The sequence below is a fragment of the Chanodichthys erythropterus genome, chromosome 3 (genome assembly GCF_024489055.1).
Source record: "Chanodichthys erythropterus isolate Z2021 chromosome 3, ASM2448905v1, whole genome shotgun sequence".
Lineage (NCBI taxonomy): Eukaryota > Metazoa > Chordata > Actinopteri > Cypriniformes > Xenocyprididae > Chanodichthys > Chanodichthys erythropterus.
In genome coordinates this window covers 35589748-35610991 of record NC_090223.1, presented here as the reverse complement: position 1 = coordinate 35610991, position 21244 = coordinate 35589748, and the positions used below count along the sequence as shown (strand labels likewise).

The window sequence follows — 21244 nt, the reverse complement described above, 5'->3', positions numbered from 1 at the left end:
GAAAAACTTCACTTTTATCACTTTATTTCCTTGTCTTTGATCAATCAATAAGGTGATTCGGAGAAAAGCTACTGAACCCTCGTTCCATTGAGTCTCTTTCTGTGAGAATGTGTGCTGAAGCAATGGAGAGATCCTGAAAAAATAAAGCGTTTGGATGATGAATGCTCCTTCCTTCGCTTCCCTTTTCCTTTCGCTACATCTCTTTCTTTCCCACGCCTTCTCTCTTACGCTCGCATATTCAGTCGGCGTAAAGAATGAAGCCAGAGAAGGTGCTGTATTTGTTGTTGTTGCCCCCGTGGGCTTTGCCACCATCCAGTTTGATGTAGACTTCATCGCCAGCGTCTAGATGCAGAATCACACTGTTCGAGGCGTAGTCATAGTTCTGATCAGCATCCTGAGCGATGGCGCTGGCTCGCACCTACATGAGAGAGAGAGAGAGAGAAAGTTTCAGTAACAGAAAATAATGTCTGTCTGACACAGTTGGTCAAGGTTTAGCTGCTTGGCATGGATCTGTTAGAGCGAGATGGTTGGTAGATGCTGTAAATACATCAGTTGGATCCAAAAGGCATCTTACTCTATTTACAATTAGCTGTTTATTCTGACTAAATAACATTTTTTGCAAGTAATGTGTCAGGTGATTAGCTCAGAAAATGGGAGGTTCTGCGCCAGCCAAGCAACTGTCATTGGGATGTATGGAAATGCTATGGATAGCTTTCTCCAGCTATTAAAAACAAATGACGTGATAGGAACACACAAGCTGTATTTAGTGCCAAGCTCCTTTTCTGACACTGATACTTAAAATCTGCAACCTTTGCCAAGGTTAAATCTCCCGCATTAAACAGGAAATATCAGATATCCACCAACACATAAGACGCTGGGATGCATAAAAACACGCAAGCGTTGACACACATTCAGATTGGCTTAAAATTGATAACAACTGTTACCGTTCACCTGAGCGGGCTGGGAAACGATTGAGACACGGATGGATTTAATATGTGTGGATTTGTTCGAGTACCACACAACAGCAGTAGGGAAATTGCTGAGGATTTCTGTAATCTGTCTGGTGAATTACATTTCGAGCTGGTAAAGGCATGAATATGTACAGCTTGACTGCCTGGATCTCGCTCACAACAAGCTGTGAAATGTGAGCGTGTTTTAAAAGCAATGAATGTGACAGGCTGGCTTTTTTTCTTTCAGTTCATTATTAGACGTAAAGTTCAGCTTCAGATAATGTCTATGTTATTTATTAAAGAAAAAGAAGGAAGTAAGGAAGTGTTTGTGTGGGTGTGTATTTGTGTGTCCTTGTGTTCTGGTTCTAGATGACCTCTGTTCCATCTAATTAAGAGTTCTGTTTGAAAGGATTTTTTCAGACTCGAGGGAGAGACTCCGTAGGCAGAGGTGTTAGAGCAAACCCCGACGCACTATTATAATCAACACCAGTGTGTGTGGCGGAGTTGGTGTGTGTACGTGTGTCCCTCCCACATAATGTGGCTTGCACTCTTTGGCAATACTGGTAAGAAATATAGAGGGAACCAGGGTTCTGGAAGTGGAAGGATCAGAAATGACTTTGCTAATTAAAATGTACAGTCTGTTGCTTTCATACTAACAAACTAATGCTTTGTCTTTTGTATAAAAGGAAATTTTACAGGGCCACCCACCCCAGACATCAACATAGTGTCGGCCCAGATCCGGCCCACTTCTGGTCCATGTGTAATCCACATTTACCAGATGTGGGTCGAATCTGGGCCACACTACGTTGCTGTCTGGGACAATTGTTCTGTTCCTTTACATTGTTTTAAACTGATATGACTTTATTTTGTGGAAGAAACTTTTTGCCCATAGAATGAAAGTCTTTGGAATCCAAAACAATAATGGACCCAAAGTCCCTTCCAGGGAACGTCTGTTCACTCGGCGGCCATATTTGCAACGCCTCCGAGCAGCTATTTTGGGCATCCAAGACCAAGTCCTATCTGTTTGAATGGAGGAATCCTGAAATCTCAAAAACTGCTTGGCGAACTCACAATTAAATAACATATTTCAAATCGGCAACAACATTTGACATGAACTGTCCCATAGATGTTGTTTCTTTGGCTAAAATAGCATTAAAAATGGCGGGTAGTTAATTTAAACTCTTTATATATATATATATATATATATATATATATATATATATATATATATATATATATATATATATATATATATATATATATATATATAGTTTGTATGTCTAATATGTAAAAAATGTAAAAAAAAAACATCTTGTCTTGTCACATTCAGTTATAGACAGTTTAAATGATATTTAAATTATATTTTCAATTCAAAACTGAAAAAAGTTGAGTAGTTTTGATCACTGTATGTTACTGTGGGTCATTAAACATATCCATCATAAAACAGTTGACAAATACTACATTATTAGCTACTTATATCTTACCATGCACTCTTTCACTGTAAAAACTAAAAGCGTCATGTTGGAATTCACGTTCGTCTCCAGTGAATAGTAAGCCTCGCCTTCTTTGATCTGATTGGCCATCATTTTGACATTGATGAGCGCTGTTAGACCATTGAGGCAGACCAGCCAAAAATGTAACTTTTTAAACTTCTGTCACCCTGATAACAAAGACAACAATTTGGCCATTTCCAATTATTACGGGGGGACTTGTCCCCCTCAATGCCTATGGTGGTTTATGGCCCTGGTCTCAGGTTTCTATGGGAACCAGAGCCTCTAACGGCAGCTACAATGACACAAATTACTTTATCAATCGGCGATTGACTCTTTTACTGTGACGTATTCCGCCATATTGCGCATTGCAGTTTCTCCCATTTATAACTAGGAGTGAACCGTCTTTCTATATCTTTGATGGACCCCATTGACTTTCACTGTACAGAAGAAATAAAGACATACAGGTTTGAAACAACTCTTTTTCTTTCTTTTTTTACCCAATTTCAGGCACATTTTAACATATTAGTTTTATTTATTATTCATTAAGATAGATATGTTTATTCTTTTATTGATGTTTCTTGTTTTATCATATTCATATACAGTTTTTTTTTTTTTTTTGCATTTTACATTTGAGTGGCAATGTACCAGTAATATAGTGTAGCATTATTAATTTCATTGCATACAAGTATACAAAGGCAATAAAGGTGTTCAATTCAGTTCAATTCAATTCAATTCAATATCACTGCATCCATTTTTTGAGAAAAAGGCAATGCCAGAATGCAGTGAAAAATACACATTCAATTATTATTGTGAAGTACTTAATAAAAACAGATTTTTTTCCCCCAGTATTTGTGTGCTGAATATTGTGTCAAGTTAGAAACATGCTAATTGTCAAACCAATGATTGTGAATATATCAAAATTGTTCATTCGTATTACTTTTGCTGTCTCGTTTTAAAAGCTGCACCCTTCAGAGATGATATTTGTCATCTACAAATGTCATCGAAACATTGTCTTACAATGTCTTATTTCAGAATAGCACTTCTTGTGAAGAACAAATGACTGTAATTTTTATCTTAATTTGGAATGTAATGGTTGCTTTTCTGAAAGGAGACAGTTTCGATGATGTATGAGGCTGACAAATGTAACCTCTGGAGAAACCCAGTTTATGAATGGTACAAAGTGCAATAATATGATGGAATAAGTACCACCTTCTAAATAAAAGAGCTAATTACCGATTGTTAAAGTCAAAATCAATTCTAACTGCAGCTGCTGTTAGAAGTTTGAGATGTACACCAAATGTATGTTGGCTTTACTGAACTAAAATGCTTTTTTTATTATTCTATTAGAGAAGCAACCTTTATGGGCCAGTTCATGTTAGATTTTGTTGCTAATTTGAAATATGTCATTTAAATGTAAGCTTTTAAGATTTCTGCATTTTCCCATTCAAGTAGACTCTATTGAAATCAATTGCTCGAACCATACATGTATCTTCTATTTGTGTGGTGTGGAGTTCCTGCCTATGCCTATATGAGGCAGCTGCTTATGTAGACAGTGCAGCAGCTCTCTAGGTTTTGGAACAGAGATAGTATGTTTGTGTTGCTTGAGTAAATGGCTGGATTGATTAGCCAGGCACATATCACCACCTGCCCCATTGAAATGTTGGCTGATGTTTGCGGGTATGCATGTGCGTGTGTAGCTGTCTAATTACGTTCATCCACACAAACACTCTGTAAATACTCTGGCAGAGGGGATTCCCTGAGGTTAAGGCCATATGGATGTTTGGGCTGTGGTACGGTGGCTGTAGAGGGACACATGAGCTTGCAGTGCTGAAGTGTAATGGGTAGCGGGGCAGCGCTGGTTTGACCAGCTGCTGCTGAATACACTTTACTCAAGTGCAATCTGAAATGCTGGAATGTATAAATATCCAGGTTTATTAATTATGGATAACTTCAGATTCTGATAAATAATCATTTCAAACTATTTGAAATCAATCAATACTTCATGTTTATTTATTCATTATGTAAGTAGCCAACAAAATATATAAACTTAGTTACACACACAGGCTAACACTGTGGGGTTGAACTGGACTTATTTCATTTAACCAAATCAGGTCTTCTGAATTTCAGCAGAGGATTTCTATAGGACCATTTCAGCTTGTGATTTTAGTGACGAAGCAAATGGTGAAAGAAAATGTGATAAAGAAACAGAGAGAGAATATTATGAAGCTATCTTGAAAAGAGCTGTCAATTCCTTCAAATTGAATGATTCTGCAGTGTGTTTTCCGTTTTGTGCTGAGGCAGCGCTTGCCAGAATCATTCCTTATCGATCGGACACATTGTTTACCGAATGTGCCAGCGTAAGAGTGCTGTGCAGCATGAGTGACATTGCCCGAAATTCGCCCTCCTCTTTCAGTGTCCATTTTCTGAGCCAAAGCGAGAGAAAGATCTAGAGCTTTCCATCATCCGGAGAGGTGGACCAGCCCTCCTCAGGGACGCGGCAGGATCAGCAAACACAGTGGAGCCCTCTCATTAGTTTTCATTTTGAGCTGAATGGCAGTGGGTTTGTCAGCCAGAAACTGTAATGTGTTCTTTAATTATGATGGACAGAGCACAGTCCAAGAAGGAATGGAGAGAAATGTGACAGGGCCATGGAAAAGAGTGAGATATGGCAGGTATACAGCCATCATAAAGCTTCAGGATTCTTGGATGAAGCCTTTGGCACATCTGTATTTACAAGGATCCCAAAGAATATTTGCACACTGAAGCCACGCTTGAATTATATGAATGGCACTTCAATATCAAACCAAAACTGTGGATATATTTAATTGTTTTGACAACAAGAAAGTGCCTTATTTTTCCTTATACACTGTAAAAAAAAAAAAAAAAAAAAAAAATCCTTGTAAAATTTACGGTAAAAAAGCAGAAGCTGTGGTTGCCAGAACTTTACTGTAAAAAAATACAGAAGCAAAATTTTTCATTTTACAGGACAGCACTACTTTACTGTCTATTTTACAGTTCAAAACCATATAAATTAAAGGTTTGTATTGTAATAATTACAGTTCATAACTTTGCCACTGTAAAAAAATTCTCTTAAATTTACGGTAAAAACGTATTTCATTAACTGATCTAATGTTAATTTACCAACCTATTGAAATACTAAAATATCTGTTTTGTACCTTTGTAGTACACTGACAACCATCAAACACAGTAATGAGTCACATGATGAATCAAAGTTCATCACAAGCTGCTTTTCCACAATCTGAGAAGGACAATACTAATATCTAGAAGGCGCACAGTCTGTCAATCACACAAACACTGAACACCATCATGGTAACACATATGAAGTTTAAAAAATGCAATAAACATTAATTTAACAACATTAGATGTAACATAAAACCCTAATGTACATAACTGATTAGAATAAAACTAAGAAACATATTTATTTCAATGAAAATATATCAAATGTGAAGTGTCACACAGGTCAATTTCCGTTTTTTCACTGTAAATTATAAAACAACTTGTTATTTTTCACTTCCAAAAACTGTACATTTAATGCCATTTTACCGTAAATTACATTAAATGTATGGTTAGATCTATTACAGTTATTCACCGTATATAGAACAGAAACTTTCTGTAAACCAATGAACTGTTTTTCGTTAAAATCGCGGTCATTTTTTTTTTTTTTACAGTGTATGTATTGCTTTAAAACCAGCTTGTGCTATATTTATTTTAAATAAATGCAGCTTGATTTGGTATTTTGTTATATTCATACATTTTTAAACGTAGCTAAATTGTCCAAATACCAAAAAAACACTATATATTCTGTGTGGTTAACATTCTTCCTCTCAGGCAAAGAAACATTTTCTCATTTATCTGAGTCTCTCTTGTCATATATTATGTTCTCCTTTATAAACCTCTTCACATGCATGTCTGGTTTTTCTTCCATCCAATTAGTTTTCTTAATCATCTTATATGACTTTCAGTTCTATTTCTCTCTTTCCCTTTTTTCCCCTCTTTTTAACTTCTATTTCCATCAATTTCCATGTCTTGAGGTCTGAGAGGTCGAGAGCAGACTATCAATAACTCAGATAAGAGGAGCAGACGACTGGTGATGTAGATGAGAAAGGATTGAGAGAGACGGATAGACACTGACCCTGTGGCCATCTGTCCACCATCTTCACTGCCCCACCACTTTTACCTCTAGTAAGTGTCACATTAATATTTTAAAAATATATATATTCTGTACATTTTACATTATATCCATCATGTTCATTTTACAAATCTTCTACAAAATACCGTCAATGTTTGATTACTTTTTGAAGTGTAAATTAATTAGTCTTCTGCCATCATCTACAGGTTTCAACATTAGCAACACTTTCCTGATATTGCATAATTCTTATAGTTTTGTCTGCCACCCCAAAGCTGTGAATTACTTTGTTAATGGTATAGCTCTGTCAGTCTTTATATCAAGTATAATCAGAAGATGAGAATGAGATGAACCCAGACTCGCATGAATATTCAGTCTGCCATTTTTCTCAATCCTTTTTCAATTCATCTGAGACCAGGTGAGATAAAGGTGAATGTTTGAAATTTGCAGATTCATATTAGCCATCAACAACATTCTCCCCACCCACCACCCTAATATAACTAGTAGTGTAAAAATAGTGAGTGACATTTTGCTTTGACCTACTGAGATTAATGAAAAGATGTTAATTAGAGCAAAAGAAAGAACTGAATTGTATTCAAAGTTTGTGCCTTACACATATATGAGGCATGGACAGTTTTAGTAGTGAATGATGCTGTGGCTTTAAATAGTTTTTGCTAATACTACTAATATTCATAAAGCCAAAAGAAAAAAATAGGGAAGTGTTCAGACAATATTCTGCCAGCATTTAATTCAGTACCTTATTCAGAAGTAAGGTTTGCTTTGGATGGCACATTCAGTGCATCTTGTTCAGTGGCGTCTTAAAGTCTCTGTCGGTCAAATGGAAGAGGACTTACCCATCACTCAACCCAGATGACTCTGTGTCGCACTGTCTCTCTTTTTTATTCTCTATCCTTTTTCTATTCATTGTTTACCTTCTTGATTAAATCTGGTGAGTCTAATATCGATGTGCAAACAAAGTCTGCTATTCTGAATCCATGGTGACGATCGTCCGGTGCATATTAATATCAAATAATCCGCCTTTAGCACACAGAGCCTGCATGGCGGCCTTATTAAAGGGTGAGCTCTTAGTGCCCAGGGAGAGCGTGGGATTTGTTGGAGAGGATTTCGATGAAACACGTTTTAATCTTTTTTTAGTTTTAATATTAGCTTCCTCTGGGAGGTCGGACTTCCGTTGTTGGCTGTGTTGGGATATCATTTCAGGGTAATTAAAAAGCAATTGAACTGTGGTTGAAATCTAAGCTTAAAAAAACCCATATAAAGACTTAATGACAGAAACTGTGTTCTGATTGACAATACTATAAAACTGATTTCATTGGTAAAGCCACTATTACTATAACTGATATCCGGAGCAATGAAGAGACACCACAAGGCATTTCAAACTCTGCGTAAACAGAAATCAAATAGAAAGCTGGATATATCAATTGCCTCTTAGAGGTCCACGGTAAATCCTTTCTTTATGATGCCCACGGAGAATCTGTGTAAGCTGAGTCCAAAACAAAATCATTAACAAAGACAGTCACTGCAATAAACATTGAGATTTAAATGAATATTCTGGGCTCTTTAGAAAGCTTCTGTGTGATTCTGTCAATTAATTACTATTTGTACCTTAGTCGTAAAAACAAACTAAAAAGGTGTAAATGAACTTACAATGGAAGTATGTGGGGCGACCGTTGTATACTTGCCACATATAGACTTCCATTAGAAGTGAATATCTATCACTTTTGTTTGTTTTTTCAAACTGAACTTTGAGTTGAAATGATTCTGTGGTAATCAACAGCATGCCACAGATGCTGCCATTTACAACACAGCATCCCAGAATATTCATTTAATATGGAGTGAAATAGCTGGAAAACATGTCCAAGGGGAACACATGAGGGAGGGAGGCGGTATAGTTGGGCAAAGTCAAAGAATGTAAGTCCAAAGACATTGCTGAGCTTTAGGGCTGGGTTAGGGGGACAGACAGCCTGCATTTAGCATTTCAAACAGAAGGAAACCGGCGGCCTTGCTCTGACACACATCTGTTTGTCCCTGTTTTGGAAAATAGTCGGCGTGCGCTCAGAGCACATACATGCCACGCGTTTATAGACTTTCAGAGCGAGACCTCTCTGGTGATACTGCACAATTTATGTGACTGATCAAAGACCTGAATGTCTAAACTTGTAGATAACTGACATAATCATAAATCATTTGTTTTGTGAATTTTTTTTTTAGCATGTGTGTAGATTTGGGGATGGTCTTTAGGACAGGTACCTAGCCAAGTCAAGACATCACTGAATAAGCTCCAATGTTTCTATTCTTTAGATACACTACTGTTAAAAGATTTGGAATAAATATGATTTTTGATTTTTTTTTTTAAAATAAAGTCTCTTATGTCAAGCTCACACTGCATGATTTTAGGCATGTTTTCACTCGCCGTCAGATTTTGCAAAATCGCCGACAAATGGCCGAAATTGTGAATCGTTGAAAATCACGCAATGTGAATTATCAAAGAAGTGATATTAGAGAATCAACAATACGATGCCAATGAGATATTTGGCATGATAAATATCTGGACCTGTCTGCGATTCAAAATCCTGCTGTGTGAAATGTGTCCTGACTGAAAATGACATCGCCGATGACTACAGCCAATGAGCAAGATTCAGGGCAGCGGGAAGTTTGGGGAGGAGTTATATATTATATATATATATTACATTTCCTCCGTCTTTTTTTTCTTTTTCTCCTTTTTGCTGAAAATTAGCGTACAGACAATGTGGATCGCTAGCTTCTTGCGGGCTAGCATTTTTAATAACAATTCCAGTCTCATGCGTGACCTTTTGTTATTTCCTTATCACTTCTCGCGTGTTTGGTTGTGAAACGTAGTTTGTGGACCAGACAGAGTTGTAGACTTGTGCCGATATTCGGTAATGCGATAAATCGCGATAATGAATATGCACGATATTGTAATCGTCGGCACTTCAGAATACCGTGAATAATAATTTATTACCAATTCATTTTTTATAAGGCAATTGAGAATACTTTACCCATCAATCGTATAAAATGCACAACACCGCTGTATTCTGCGTCAAAAGGACTCACGCTCAGATGTAAACAATCCCAACGTGCACGAGAAGCACATGGCTGAATCAGTGAAGGAGACGAGCTGAATGAAAGTGCGCGTTCACTCTCTGACAGCAGAGGGCGCTGATGGAACAGCTGCGTGCAGCGGTTACCACGGAAACCGTGCAAACAAAGTAACTGCGCTAGTTAAGTTTTTAAAATGCTTCAAACAGCTATTCATTTTTTTGTAATCTCAGTGTTGTTCATCACCGCACTAAATAGTGAATACTTAAAAAAGACTTAAAAGGATATTTATTTTCAAACCTAAACATTTTTATATTTTAATCTGGACTACAACATGCCCTAATGATTAGAAATGTTCTGATTATTTGTTATTGTTCAGTAAAACTTTGAAAACATTAGTTAACATGTTAATTCATCACTAAACTGACAATAAAAATACTCAAAGTATTAATTATTATTAATTAATGTTAATTTCTTAGTTACTGTTTAATAACATTACTAAAATCAAAATAACTTATTTAATGGACCTGAGATAAAACTAACAATGATCAGTTGTGTTTCTAAACTAACATTAACAAAAAATAACACTTTCTGTAACAAATGTAGCTATTGCTCAGTCTTAGTTAATGCATTGAATAGAGTAAAGTGTTATATGTTGTTCTTTATAGCCTAATTCTTTACTGTGAAATCTTTTTACAATTTATAATAACTGTTTCCTATGTTGATACATTTTAAAATGTAATTCAATCCTGTGAAGGCAAAGCTGATTTTTCTAGTAGCCGTTACGTCAGTGTACTTCAGTGTTCAGTGTCACATGAACCTTCAGAAATCAAATGCTGAGAGTGTAAATATATATAAATATATATAAACTGTTTTTCTAATCATATATAAGAGTTGATTTATGTTGTTTTAAATAAAGTCTTCAAACCTTTATTGTTTGGACTTTTTTCTGATCAGCTGTAAAAAATCAAGTAAAACAGACAGTAGTTCATCTGTCTAGTTGAAATGTATTACTGAACTCAAACATACGCCTTGGAATTTACGTAATAAAACTGCACCTTAGTAAACCAAACCTTACACCTTATCCTTTGAATTTCCTGGCACAATTTTTTAATACAGTCAATGGAGAGATTAAGCATGCTGCGACTGAAACGCAGTTGTAGCCAGTGGATATTCTTACAGATGTCAGCAGTGTTTCCCTGCCAGAGACTGATCTGTCTCTGAACGATATGAAACATTTCATCTATGGAAAGCAAACTAATCCTGATGGACAGATCCTGCAGTCTCCATGTCCGTCTTTCTCTCTTTCTTGCTTTTTTCCTGTGACTGACACCAGTTGACTTATCCTACCCCATTATAGGCTTTTAGACAGTTAGTGGTAGTGTGGTTCAATTGAAGCATGCGCCTGCCTCTAATTATAATTAAAAGGTGGACTGTGAGCTGCATCTCTGATCGAGGCTTAGCAAAGCACTTCACACAGCGCTCGGAGAAAAATCCCCTCATGGACGAGAGCGAGCCAGATGCTTACTGGTTGTGTGAAATTCCTGAGGACATTAGAGACTCACGTGTGATCCTTTTCACTTGGGTTTATTAGCAAAGCAAACCTGATTAAGGACAAGATAAGTTGTGGAGAACAAAAGTGAAGGTGCCACGCTTTCATTTCCATCTGTCGCAGAGACACCCGGAGAGATTAATCTACCCAGCTGCTCTTTGTCTTGTCAGCGAATACTCCAGGAATACTTAAATAACATTGATAAAATGTTTAAACAATGATTAAAACTGTTTGAGAAAAAAGGGCCATGGTGTTTGCAGAGAATGAAGGATGAACAGCAGTGAAAATAGGTTTTGATAAAACTTCAGAAGTACTACTAATAAAGTTATTACTGAGAAGGAGTTTAAATAATCATGTCGTGTGCTGATGGCCATGATAGACGAGGGCCAGCTGGATGGAGAAGAGGATGCCAACAGCCATCAGCTAATGCCAGAGCAGCTTTCCATCAGTTACTCACACTTATGCATCTAAAAGAAATCTAAACAGTCTGATTCATACACAGTTCAAGTAGCTGAAGTCAAGGAAGACAGTTCACAAAATAGCCCCCGCAAAAAAAATGAGAGAAAAAAAAAAGAAAAGACTTTTCTGTGTTCTGATTTTTAGACTGATTGCGAAAACAGACAGGTAGTTTACAACATGTGCAGTCTTTTATAACCAAATCCATTGTAAATCTTCGTAAAGTTTTGGCTGTGGTGTACGGGATAATTGAACCTAGACCTCATTATATTTGTCACATCAGCTCCACAAAAATCTGTAATTGACAGACTTTTGGAAATACATCATACGAGAAGAAAAACATAAATAGTAAGCTTAATACAAAAAAATATTTTGGGCTTTAAATTGCACTTAAATAGCAAATTCTTATGTTTAGCAAAACAATTAGTATTACTACTTTTAACAATATAAATGGGTCATTATCCATGCAAATATTTACCTGCCTTTATATTTTATGAATTATTGCCTTTATATACCTGCAATGATAATTAATTGCATCATATTTGGGGAAGCTTGGCATCAAAAAGTTTGAAAAACCCTGTCTTAGGTTATTTCACTCAGAATCTTCACTGTAAAAAGTAATACGCTCTATCTACTCAATAAAATTGTGGCAACAGATTACAAGCAATATTATTAATTCAATTCAACATATAAGAATTGAGTTAGAATTAATCAAATGAATTCCTTAAAAGTCAACCATTTAAAATGTTTAAAATTAGCAAACACCATTACAAAAAACACAAACTGACATAAAAAGCAAAGAGTTAAACTGTCCAACTAAATGAAACACCGATCACCATAATGGTGATCAAACATTTTCAATAAAATCAACATCTAAACCTCTGTTAGTGATTCTTCTTGTTATCATCAGGTGTCTTCAATGATGGCAATAAAACATAAAGAGTTGTCTGTTATTCAGATATTTTTGTTTAAATTTTACTTAAATTTTAATTGGTTGACATTTAAGGAATTCATTTGATTAATTCTAACTCAATTCTATTTGTTAAATTTAATTAATAATATTGCTTGTAATCTGTTGCCACAATTTTACTGGAGTAGATATAGGTTATTAGTTTTTACAGTGTTCTCAATTACATTTTCAACAGTTGTTTAAAAAAAGTGTAACACTTTAGTTTAGTTCACAATTCTCACTATTAACTAGTTGCTTAGCATGTATGTTACTAGGGTATTAGCTGTTTATTAGTACTTATAAAGCACATATTAATGCCTAATTCTGAATGGCCATATTCTACATCCCTTTAATTCTTAAACTTAACAACTACTGTACATACTAGACTATTAATAAGCAATAATTTATTAAGGCAAAAGTCATAGTTAGTTAATAGATAGTTAATGGTGAGAATTGGACCCTAAACTAAAGTGTGACCAAAAAAAGATTTCAGAAAAGTATGTTACATTAAGTGCTATTCTTCCTTCTAGAAAGTGATGCAAACAATTACAAACTAAAGTGTATGCCACTGTTACTGATATAACAGACAAACAGATGCAGTTTAATTGGTTTGTTTAAAAGAACTGTCAGTCAAGCTCGACTTAAACTAGTGACCTCAAACTTAAAGCAAGAAATATTCCCCTAAACCACAACTGACGGATCCCCTAAAGCTGAACTCCTGAAATCGCTCCTGGTGTGCACACAGTGGCCTGACCTCTACGCGAAGCCCCTCTGAAGTCTTTGAGGAGCGCAGCTGCATAATGAAACATCTCGCTGCATTATAACGCATTATCGTATGATAGAGTAGTCTCACCTCCTCTCAGTACCATAATGAGGAGAGTGCAGTAATTCTAGTCTTGGGGGAAACTGAGGAAGAGGGAGAGAAAGATGAGGAGAGGGAGCGAGGGAGAAACGCATGGTTTTTGCTGCAGCATACATTTTTCATGAATTGCCCTATTCATCATTTGGCACTGGGCGGATAGCAGTAATCTTACAGTAGCTGTTGTTTATTTTCCGAGGTGATCGAGGTGTTAAACACGCACGTACACGCGCTGACTAATTCGACCGAGTAAGTGGGCTGAGCGAGGGAGTCGCAGCGGACGTACGTAGCGTCTGAGTGGAAAGAGTCACTGAAAGCATCATCGAAGCATCAAGATGTTTACAGAGGAACTTTGCCGAGGGGCAAGTTGTTATTCCCTGGGACAGCATGAGTGTGTGTGTGTGTGTGTGCAAGTCTGTGTGTTGAACACATGAAAACATGAGTCGAGAGGGGGTTTGGGTATCAGTGTGACTGCATGTGAGTGAGTGTGTGTTGATTTCTGCTCATTAAAAGAAGTAGAGGGTCTCCTCCTGAGTCACAGACCAGGCCACAGTCACTCAAGATAGGGAGGCGCAGCTATTTTAGTGCTTATATTGAACATGCATGCTTACAGCAGTAGCGCTGAGGTCTCTCTGGGCTGGATATTTGACTGATAGAGCTGAGGTGCAGAAGGACTGTGCTTTAAAAGTATAGGTTTTTTGCCTATAAATAAATGATGGATTCCTCCGCAGTGTTTGCTCCGTCTCACCCAGACACTTGTGACACGTGTGGCATTTCTTCGCAGCATGGGAAAATCCAGTGCTAATAACCCTACAGCACCCAATTAGACTGGTTTTAATGTTCTGCTCCACTGGGTGGCAAATTTAGTGTCCAATTAGACATCACATCAGGGGCAAAGGCCCCGCCCCAGCGCCTCAACAGCTGATTAGAAGAGTGGAGAGCGAGAAGAGCGTGTTTGACTGAAACACAAGTACACCCTCTACCTCCAACGCAAATTAACAAGCTGTTACTGAAGAGGACTGCTTATTGAACTTGTTAAAAGATGCTGCAGACTTCCTTCAGGAGATTATTTTGAGGATAATAAGTTTGCTTCTGAGCGAAAAGACAAGTGAAAGATTTTGTATACTTCAACCAAAGTAATAATTGCACACACTATACTGTATGTTCTTTTTTCCTGTTTCCAGCAAATGTAGTATTGATCCCGGGGATGTTTTCCTTCTAGCAGCGTGTTACTTGTCTCTCTCCTCATCCAAATACTAATGAACAACACTTGCATTTATGTACGCTGTGTAATTAAACATAAGTAATTTGTTTGACTCTAATAACTAAACACTGAACTCTGTAATTAAAAACACGTTTTTGCTGTTCCAGATGGTGAAGTGTGCTTTTTTCCCCCCACACACATACTGTATACATATATTATTCATATTTCTCCTAGTCATGTAAACACAATTGCCTTTAAGCTTGCACTATGCCCAAAGACATGTGAATGAAGGAGCGAGTGAACGTCATGCTCAAAGGTACAGTTCATCCAAAAATTAAAATTCCGTCATGATTTATCATGTCGTTCTAAACATCTATTAATTCCTTTCTGCTATTGAACACATTTAAAAATGTGTTTTAATCTGTGTACAATTAAAGTCAAGGGGGTCTAATGTTGTTTTGGACCGCACTGATTTTCATTATATGGATGAAAACAGTTCTTCAAAATATCTTTTGTGCAAAAAAAAGGTGAGTAAACGTTGTCGGAAATTTCATTTTTAGAGTGAAGTATTCCTTTAGCTCACTGACAGACATATCTAGTACTTTATAAACCAGCTGCAGGTGAATCTTCAGATAGTTGCGCACATCTGCGCATGCGTGAGTGTGTGTTCTTGTGTGAGTGTGGTCTGAGACAGCAAGATTATCCCGAAGGAGCCTCTTGAGAAACACAAAGAGTGCCTGGATGCATTTGCTTATAATGAAGTCAGAATGGGTTTGGGTGGATTAATGACAATATCAACAGAAGGAACACGAGGACAGGTGCCAGCACAATCTGGATGTGGTTCAAAGTTTTTAATTACGATTAAAAAGGCTCTCTGGCATGCTACAAACGCCTTTTCTTTTCCCAGTCTTTCATTATTTTTTACTCCTTTATCACATTTGAAGTGGAATTCCTTGTAAAGCCAGCGGAGTTTCAAAAGGAACGCAAAGGCATCTGTACATGTCCATCTGGCAAAAATAGCATTTTTTTTTGGAGAATATTTGGCAAATTAAGAAAAAGATGGCGAGAGATAAACGGAAGGAGCTTGGAAAGAGGAGTGGAAATGGATGAAAAGAAATGCATGTGTGTTAAAGCTAAAATCCATTAAACACAAAGCAAAAGCGGCGGTAATAATTACAGCGCTAATATTTTCCACATAAAATGCAATCTCACCAGAACAAAAAATATATATATTCTTTTTTTCCTCTCTCTCTCATTCACTCACGTACACATCTTGCACACCAGCTGTGTGGGTTTGTATGGCGGTATGGTCAGTGGCCGCTTGAAGAATAGAGTAAGTCCACAGGGATACAGCAGACTAGCTGAAAGTCTGTTAGCACTCCATCACTGCCATTGAGAACCACTATACTGCGTCCACACACATTCACAGTAAGAGGGTTACAACAAAGTTAAATAGTGAAAGTTTCTTTTAAACTGTTAGGGAGCGTTGTGAGACTCCGACAACAGTTCATTCAGCAGCAGCTCGCCTGAGGTCCTATATGCCTATTCTCACTCACACACAAACACTGCTGCAATTCCTCTGATCTGGAATAGCGGTTTAATTAGTGAGGCGGTAACCACTTTATAAAGATTAGCTTGCTCTCAGGAGGAAGGCTCGTCGCCCATGTCTGCCTAAAGAGTCTGTGAGGACGGTCTCTAGAGATCAGGACCCATTGTGTTCAACAGACGGTGCTTTACGACAACATATGCTCTCCCAGTGCTCTTCCTTCGCACACTCCATAAATGCTGTACTGTGCTCCCAGCAGTTTTTGCCTGTTCTCGCCTTTGCCATTAGTGTACTTCTTTTATGGTTTTGCTTAGGCAATCTAGTTAGGACACAGGGCAAACAAAGAAACCTAAAACAGCACTTGGGAAGATTGCAAGTTAGCAGACAAACTTTTTAGCTGTACAACAGAGAAGTTCACAAAGGTTGAGACCTTTGAAAACTTCTCTGCGTACAACAATCTACCCAAGTGCTGCTTTTAGGTTTCTTGCAGGGAAGGCATTTTACTGTGGTTGATTCGGATTAAAGCATAAATAATAAAATTAAAGACTGTCTCTGTTTGTGACAGAAGCAAGTGTTCGTCTTAATTAAGAGGAATAGATCTGCCCACATTGTCATGGCACCAAGAGACCAGACGAGATAAATTAACAGAGTATAACAGACATGAAGCGCTTACAAGAACTCAGCTAGCTGCCTAGTTTGATCTAATGAAGAACACGATTAACTTTATAAGGTTTAAAAAGAGATAGAAAGGGAGGGGTATGAGACACATATGAGCAGAGGAGGGAGAGAGAGTTTAAGACATGTTGGGAACAAAAAAGAAACATATTTCAATTTCGGATATTATGACCGTTAGCTTCCTTTTATTATCTCTTTCATTTTTCCGCTTACCCTCAGGGCCAGCCTTTAAACGTCTGGCGGTCTGTGACAATTTCTTTATGGGAGTTGAACTATCCTCTGAGAGCGGCTGCTGGATGTTCGCGGCGGCGGTCGGATAACCCTCGGTAATTGTATTTATCTGACTGAAATATCGGCTGTCTCGCGAAAGCTCCAGTTGCTGCGGCAACGCTGCGCGCGCCGACCTCCGGGCCACAGAAAGACTAAAAACAACACGCGCCCTCCAGGTGATGCTCTCCTCACCCCGTTTTCAATTCCAGGTGCAGTTTTAGCTAAACAGTTAAAATACATGTTGACAAACACACTTTATGAGTCGCATTGGCGAGGCAAATATGAGACATTTAAGTTAACTTTTCATTTCATTGAATATGCGCCTATATTAAAGAACTTGAAATGTTGAAGTGTATTCTCTGATTATCTAGTACACTGTCAGAAAAAAAAAGGTACGGCGCTGTCACTGGGGCTGTACCCTAAGGTACAAAAGTGAAAAAAGTACATCTTTGTACCTTACTTACCCCTAAATGGTGCATATTTGTACCTTAAAGGTACATATTAGTACCGCTTTGTACCCTAGGGTACAGCCCCAGTGACAGCACCGTAGCTTTTTTTCTGACAGTGGTCGTTGTGAACTCACAGACTGTATCTCAAAAAAGTCTGAAAGACGTTTATTAATTGATTGCTTCATGTAAAACACGATTACTATAACGCAGTACATTGGTGCCAATTTATAAGCACAAAAGCGCACAATATATAAGGACACATCAGATAAACCTTTGTTTTGTCGTTTGTATTCAGTTATTTAATTAAATGTTATTAAAAAAAATTATATTATATATATATATATATATATATATATATATATATATATATATATATATATATATATATATATATAACAGTTAATTAGCCTGCATAAGTAAGCGTTTAAAACGTTTATGAACGATGCTGTCAATTGTCTGCCAGGACAGATGTAAACAGAAGTTTATATTAAAAGTCAGTCACAGCTGGCCTTGTGGGCTGGTGTCCTTGTAGGCTACACTTCCGAAACGATGTAACATTTCAGTAGGCCTATTTGAAAATGTGAATTCTTACTCACTAGATCCTAAAAGAGACTCTAAAGTCTACTTAATTCTATTCCATCTGTCACGAGATCCCCCGTTGCGCGTGCAGCAGAACTCTGTGGATGACGTTGCACGTGCGCCTTTCTCCCTCTTGCCGTGCCAAACGACTCCAATTAATATATAACGGTCTTCTGATAAATGTTGTATCAGGAATTAAAACTGTGGCGACAAAACCTTCACAATGATCTCAGATCCTGTGTATTTCTGTTTGCACTTTCTGACATGTCACTGTATTTCATGCACAACTCCACATTTTATCATTAAAATAGCGCAAACAAACAAAAGCTCTGAACGAAACATGCGCACACACACGCGCGCGCACACAGGAAAGGACGGAAAGAAAAAGAAGAGTAAAAGGCCATTAAATGGTCGTTTCCTGGGACATGTTAAGCTAATAAGATGTGTTTGTGGCTGTAGCTTGGCACTGTGATTATAAGTTCATGAAGTTGCACGATTTGGCACGCGCAGCCTATTTTTGTCAAATTTTGGCATTTTCGTTCGCGCTCCCTAATTAAAGAGGAATTATGTCAATAAGCTTCGTGGGGAAAATAGCCACATTCGCAAATATGGCTTAGTGTAAACTTATTCGAATCGTAGCCTATATATATATATATATATATTTCCCTTTAATATAGCTATGCAATGATAACATTAATGAAATTGATGCAACTTTTGCAATATTTATACATCAATAAACATAAAACATATTCTCCTAAGATGCATAAGATATATAATTACGCGCTTTAAAACACACTGGACACTTCATAAAAAAGTTTGGAGCGGCAAACTTTGAAGTGTCCCACGCTAAGACAATTCCTCAAAAGAGAAAGAGAGAGAGATAGAATCTCTGTCCTCTGTTAACGGGGACACGCGCACAATGTCAGCGCGCATTAAGCGCATTCAGCTCGTGTCTTCTCGCCGGGTATGTGGCGCCGCAGCTGTGCGAACTTCACCCGCGTGCTCTGGGGGGACGAGAAACTCACAGCAGATGTTACTGCGTCTCCCACCAGTTTCACACGAAACAAAAAAAAAAAAAAAGGAGAGGAGGGAGAGAAACGACAGCCTTTTTTGTCCTCTGTGGGGTCATTATTAACAGCTTAATTAATTTTAGATCCGCTCTGTGAATACCAGCTCAAACCACCAGCACGTACTGTAACACGAGATGAAGAAATGCGCTTTATAGATATGCAACACGATTTTATAAACAATACTTGAAAAAGATCAGAATAAAATGTAAAACTGAAAAAGAGTAAAACCGTAACATTGAAATAAAATATTAACTCTCTCTCTCTCTCTCTCTCTCTCTCTCTCTCTCATATATATATATATATATATATATATATATGATCAAGTGATAGCTAAGCACTCACCTGTCCGTTCTTGCACAGGTCAGCCCACATGCTGGTTCCGTCACCTCCCCTCATCAGGACGTGGTAGATGAAGAAATACGTGCCCGGTACACTGCAGATGAACTTGCCCGAAGTGCCATCATAGTTGTTGCCGAGGTTGGTGACCACGTCGTCGAACTTGAGGATCTCATAGCCCTCGTGCGGGTTCTTCAGTCCCGCGTAGAAAGCCACCCGTGGGTGCGTGTTGTATGTAACCGTGCTGATAGCTCCATCATTTCCCAGGCTCAGGACCCCGTTTCGGCCCCTGTCCTCCCGGTTCCCCGGGGGCCCCATCGGACCCGGGGGCCCTGGCTCCCCTGGTGGCCCCGGAGGTCCGGGTTTGCCTGGCCGGCCCGGCTTCCCCTGTGGCCCCTGGAGGAGCGTGGAGGGTGGAGGCATGTTGCTGTGGTCGGCCAGAGCCTCGGCCTCGGCCTGCACAGAAGAGCCGGTGCTGGTGATGCCTGTGGTGGTGCCCTTGTTCTGGTACGGGTCGCACACCATTCGACAGGTGCCCAGCATCTCGTAGTGGCTGTTGTCATTGCTCACGGAGCTGACCAGCACAGGGATGAGCACCACCAGCACCAGCACCAGCATGACCCCTACAGCTGCCGCCACCAGGGTCTTCCTGCCCAGGCTGAGGCGCGGGAGTGGCTGGGCAGCCAGTGTGGGTCTGCCGGGAGCCGAAATGGTGACTGCTGAAGTAGAGAAGACCGCAGAGAGAGTGAAAGAGACAGAGGGGTGCAGGGGGGTCCCGGGGGTAAGGCGCCAAGCCCTAGGATCCCAAACGTGTAGAGGAGCGTGTAAGGGTGAAAGAGACCCACATGCACACTCTCTCACTCGCTTTCCTAGCTCCGTGCACGCCTGGTTTGCTAAGCTGGCTCACTGGATCCGTTGGGCAGGCTGGAAAGAGCTCTCATACAGATCCCACATCCGCTCAATCTCACTCACACGCATACAACTCTCACACACGCACGCGCATACATGCGAACGCGCTCACACGCGCTCCCAAAAAGTCGATCCCATTGTCTAGTGGACAGAGTTGCACTAGGTAATGAAGAGAATGAGGGATGGCAGAGGCAGCAAAGAGGTAGAGAGGATGAAGTGAGGGAGTGTGCGCATGGGAGTGAAGGACAGAGCGTGCGAGAGAGAGAAATGGAGAGAGAGACAGAGACAGAGAGAGAGAAGCAGATATAGAGGAGAGACAGGGTATGTTTGCAGAGGCGTTTTCTCAGACTGAGGGTTTTATACTGAGTAACCCCCCCACCACCCCCACCCCCGCCACACACACACACACACACACACACACCCATCCTCTCTTCTCCCTCTCTGTGTCACAGCGATACAGCCAGGGGAAAGGAAGTAACCGAGAGGAGATATTAAAGGATATATAAAAAAAACAAAAAAACACTAGGAAAGATAAAATCTTATCATAAAAAGCTCACAGTAAACATTAAGATTTGATGTTTGACACAGGTTAAATATATTTATATTTGAAGATAAAAACGCTGAAAACTGTCATTTTCAGAACTGAAAACATCCTCCTCAATCCAAAAAGACCACTTATCTACAAAAAGGGCTCCATCTGTACTTCTACAGCTTTCTGA

At 38.7% G+C, this 21244-nt stretch overlaps 1 protein-coding gene across 1 annotated transcript; it reads right to left on the bottom strand.

The window, feature by feature from the left end:
- Nucleotides 1-238: 238 nt before the first annotated feature.
- c1ql1l2 (complement component 1, q subcomponent-like 1-like 2) lies at nt 239-20234 on the bottom strand. Its single transcript, XM_067374541.1, has 2 exons — nt 19623-20234; nt 239-418 (listed from the first exon to the last, which is right to left on the bottom strand). The coding sequence occupies exons 1-2, from the start codon at nt 20232-20234 to the stop codon at nt 239-241; spliced, it is 792 nt and encodes a 263-aa protein (XP_067230642.1).
- Nucleotides 20235-21244: the final 1010 nt, after the last annotated feature.

Excerpts from the sequence above, each read along its gene's own strand:
- c1ql1l2 (XM_067374541.1), bottom strand. The coding sequence starts at position 20,234 with ATGCTGGTGCTGGTGCTGGTGGTGCTCATCCCTGTGCTGGTCAGCTCC. Across the intron at positions 419-19,622 it reads ACCTGTGCAAGAACGGACAG|GTGCGAGCCAGCGCCATCGC; the intron begins GTGAGTGCTTAG and ends TCTCTCATGTAG.